Raw genomic sequence first — 4,887 nt, 5'->3', positions numbered from 1 at the left:
ACCAGCCCTTTTGCTGGAGTCGAAGCCCCACTAAAGGGAGAAAGCTTCTTCAGCCTCCATATCATAGTCTTCCTAATCCTCAGGGTCACCCTCATATTCCTCCAGATATTCAGTTGGAATAATCGAAATCGTTCCAACCATTTCGTCATCTCCTTCTTCAAAATATTCTTCATCTAGATCGACTTCCTTTCCTTTATCGACTCCCAAAGACTGGGATACTGCTTTGCCTTTCTCCATCTTTGCAGTAGATGGAACTTCCTTTGGACACGTCTCTCCATCAGAAGGAAAGACAATTTGAGAATGCACAGAAGGCGTTGCCCCCTTGCTTACATCTGCTTGAGGCTTCTTATTTTGATTGAAGTTTCTTCTTCCTCCTCTACCTCTTGGATACCCTCTGGCTCGACCACGATAATAAGAATATTGATTTCGAGGAGGTCCCCGATGTCCCTATTGTGGGTTGCGTCGATACAGAGCATCTTGTTTCTGGAACTCCTGGCAGTTCCAAATCCATTGAACACCTATAGCCTGAGACCGGCTCAAAGGTGTCACTACATTTTGTTGAGGGGTCTTAGAACTCTGCCCCTCCATGTGCCTAACTGGCTACCTCTATCGAGCCTGTTCTTCTCTATGAGCCAGCTCCTTCTTCATTCTCTCTTTTTCGAAGATTGCTGCGGCTTCAGCATCAAAAACAACATTACACCGTGGACACAGAGACACGTCCTGATCTTTAATCTTTTGTTGAACTAAGAAATCCAACAAACAATCTCCCGCTCGGGGATACACTGACCGAACTTGTGACTCAAAATTATCAAGAGCCACATCAAAGTCATAAGACATTCCAACCATGTTCACTCCGAAACATGGTTCAACGAAGCTAGCATCAGCATCGAAGGGATTAACATCAACCTTCGTCTCCTTTTTTCCATCATCATACTTTAACCGTCTTTCCATTATAGCTTCCTGAATTAGGTCCCTGAAACGAACACAATTGTCAGTCGAATGACTGGTTGCTTGGTAAAATTTACAATAAGGTTTTCCTTTCAAATCTTTCACCGAAAATAAAGTTCTACCCTCAGGCAGAATTAACTGTTTATCTTTAAGCAACACATCGAAAATCTAATAAGATTTCGAAATATCAAAACTATATTTCTTTTCACTTTTTAGTTTTGAATCATTCGACTTTTCATTACCAGGATGCTTTTTAAGTAGAGAACAAACATATGGAGGACTCCTTTTAAGTTCGGCCAAATCGATCTCTGTTTCGAAATCGAGTTCCTCCTCTGAGGACTCCATAGTCACATAAGTGACTTTCTCTTTCTGATTAAAAGGTTTACTCTTTAATTTCTGCTCATTTCTATGCTTATCCTTTTCTTTTTTCATAAGCTCAACCTGACGAACCTTTTCAGCCAAATGGGCCAAGTCAGGGATATGCACATTAAGCAACTTTCGACGCATATAAAATCCTAGCCCCATCATGGCTATCTTCACCACTTCACTCTCAGGTAATGAAGCATAACATCTACTCCTAACATTTTTGAAACGTATCATATAATCGTCAATGGTTTCACCATCCTCTCGTTTCAAAGCTACTAGATCAGTAACTGCCACATTTAATTCCCCTCGATAAAATTGAGCGTAAAAAGCAGTTTCCAACTGATTACATGTTGTTATCGAATTTGGTCTGAGATTCGAAAACCAAGTAAATGCATTCTTCGTTAACAAAGAAGGAAAAAATTTCATTTTCAAATTTTCATCATTAGCCAAATTTCCAATCTCAACCAAGTATCGAGTAACATGTTCAGTGGTTGATTCGCCTACTTCCCCTACAAATTTTGTAATTATTTTTAGATTTTTCACCGCTCTTGGCACTTCAGCCATTTGAACAACTTGGGGGAAAGCAGACACAAAATGGGGTTGATTCATAAAACCAACATTCAATCCCACTCGATTGAGCACTTCTTCCACAATTCTGGTGATTTGATAACGTTCACCACCATGATTAGCACGTAATCTGGCTAGAACCTCATCCACATTTTGCCCACGGGGAACTATATGAGGATTCTCTCCGTTAAAAATATTGTTTTCATTTTGAAACACATTTTCGAATCCTTTATTATTTCTCCTAGCATTATGCCTTCTACCTTCGTCATAATCAACGATTCGAGCAATTCGTTCGACTTGTCTAGCAAGACGTTCGAATTTCGATTCGTGATCAGCCATCATAGAATTCAGAATTGTGGTCATTTGCTGAGTCAACAAGTTGACTATGTCATGATGACTTTCCTCTACATGTTGTCAATACACTGCCATGAAATTAGCGTCGTTCGATGTAGAGCCCACATTATAATCATGAGAATACTCGGAATGCTGTTGTGGGTTTTGAGTATTATTCACTCCACTTGTACTTCCAAACCGAACATGAGGAGCAAAACCACTCACTGGCAGAGTATAACCAGGAGGAAGACCATAAGGAGGCCATCCAGTGGTCAGTGGAGGCTTGATTGGTGGTAATGTACCATGTGGACGAATATTATGTCCAACACTTCCAGTTTGAACACTAGTCACTGTAATACTTTCACTTCCAATCACACCTTCTGAATGTGAAGTCACGTCCGCAGATTGCACAGTTACTGGTATACTGTCATTGGTGGAAGAACCACCATTCACATTTGACAATTCATCAGCCATGTGAATAATCCTTCCATTTCACAATTGCATACACCAAATGACACTAAAAATTTATTTGACACACTTCGATTTTAAAACTGTCCCACCGGGCGTGCCAATTTGTTTTATCGATTTTAGCAAAATCGATGGTTCGATTCTAATGGTCTGGGAGCGAAACCAACTCCTCTTTTGCAGGTACTAGTTTTCTATACGTGCATCAAAGCGTCTTCGATTAGACGAATATTGAAATAAAAAATAAATTAAAATTTGTAAAAGAATAAAAGAAGTTAAAAGCCATGAATTAGAAAAGATGTTATTACTAATATTTTTTAATTAAATAAAATTATTCAAATTCTATAAAGTAGATTTTTTCTTCTTCTTGTGAGCATCCTTCTTGATTCATTTGGTATTAATTCTCTCTGTTTCAACTACTACAACTGAGAGTTCTTTTTTAGCTATGAATATTATGAAGAATATTTAGAAATAAAATGAAAGATAAATTTCTTGCTAATTGTCTTTTAATTATATTGAAAAGAAAATTGTTGAAAAATTTGACACAAATTCCATTATCGATATATTTTATGATACGAAGAATTGACCAATTTGTTAATTAAAGTACATACATATTTTTTGTACTTTAAAATATATTTTCTATCGGTATATTTTTATAATGTATTTTATATTATCTAATTTTTTGCATAATTTTTTAATATTATATATGTTATTGGCACATGATACTATTTCTGGATCCGTTCTGTAACTTAATCCTAAAATTAAGAATAATAATAATCATCTTTTAAAGAAGTTAATTCTAGCAACATAATGGCCAATACAACGTGACACAAGACACCGTCAAGGTTAAAAGAATGTGGTCCGTGTAAAACACAAGTGGCCACTTATTACTGCTCAAGTTTCAGAATAAAACGGAAAATCATTCGTACTTAAATACATAATAGAAATCTTTGACTAAAGTGATTTCATTCCAAAATTCTAATTAATTTTTCGGGAATCATTCTCCTTATTAGTAGTAAGCCATAGTGTGATGACACAGTGGTATCTCTTCAATTTTTTTTTTTTTTTTTTAAATAGGTTCATATTGAGACATCATCAAACTAAAATAATCAAATAGTTTGTATTACTATTATTATCCTCTGTAATTTTTTTTCTTTCTCAACATGGCCATGGATATCAAACCTTCGGTACTCTCTTTTCTAGTGGTGCTACTCTTCCTTTTGTTTGCTCAATCCTCAAATGCAACCAACAAAATTGTTGAAGTGAACAAAATTTGCAACAGAACCATACACCCTTCATTTTGTTCAAAAATTCTAAACTCAAAACCCGGTGGTACAAACCGTGTAGATCTAGTTACCCTTGTAAATTACACAATTGGTGTTGTTCGTTCCAACGTTACAAACACAATTCATCTCATTAAGTCTCTAATAAGAAATTCAACTAATTCAGATGCGAAAGATCATTACGAATTGTGTTTGAAACATTTCGATTACGACGAAGGCGCATTAGGCGAAGTGGAATACGCTGAGAAAATGCTGAAGGCGAAGGATTACCAAGGTGTTAATGTTGCTGCTTCTGGTGTTATGGCGACGGTTGATGGTTGTGTTTTTGGTGATTCACCAAGTGATCCTGTTTTTCCTGATCATTCTTCGCTACCGAAATATGCTGAATATGTGAAGCAAGTTGCGGATATTATTTGTGCCATTTGTAACTATTTGACGGGTATTTATAAGTAATTGTAGGTTAGTTAATTGGGTTTGTACTTCTTAGTGACGGATATTATGTAAAGAGGAGTGTTAGGATGGCACAATTTGTGATTTATAGCCATCAATTAGTTATTATTAGTATTTTTAATGATATAAAATTTATAATGTAGTGATTATTTACTCTTTTTTTACTGGTTAAGCGTTAATTCTTAAAGTTTCTCTTATGTAAAAGTTATTTTGTAAGTAGTAATGAAATAAAATTATGAATTTTTAGTTTGACTTACATGTGATTATGTGAAATACATCTCATTGATAAAATAATGTGTAGAGTGTGTCAAAAAAGAACATAATGTTAAAATTTTTTACTAACATAAAATATATTGAAAAGGTAAAAAACAGAGGCCCACATCTAAAATGCTAAATCGCAAGTTGTGCATATTTTAATATATGATGTGAATTTTCTTTATTAAATAAAACTAATGCAAATTATTTCTATTTTTAT

General features: G+C 35.3%; 1 protein-coding gene across 1 annotated transcript; it reads left to right on the top strand.

Moving 5' to 3' along the window:
- Positions 3,454-4,549, top strand: LOC107647636 (pectinesterase inhibitor 1-like). The gene has a single exon (XM_016351701.2). The coding sequence runs from the start codon at positions 3,843-3,845 to the stop codon at positions 4,413-4,415; it is 573 nt and encodes a 190-aa protein (XP_016207187.1). The 5' UTR covers positions 3,454-3,842; the 3' UTR covers positions 4,416-4,549.

The sequence above is a fragment of the Arachis ipaensis genome, chromosome B06 (genome assembly GCF_000816755.2).
Source record: "Arachis ipaensis cultivar K30076 chromosome B06, Araip1.1, whole genome shotgun sequence".
Taxonomy (NCBI): domain Eukaryota; kingdom Viridiplantae; phylum Streptophyta; class Magnoliopsida; order Fabales; family Fabaceae; genus Arachis; species Arachis ipaensis.
The sequence above is the reverse complement of the archived record's forward strand: the minus strand, read 5'-3'. Positions and strand labels throughout refer to the sequence as shown.

Excerpts from the sequence above, each read along its gene's own strand:
- LOC107647636 (XM_016351701.2), top strand. The coding sequence starts at position 3,843 with ATGGCCATGGATATCAAACCTTCGGTACTCTCTTTTCTAGTGGTGCTA.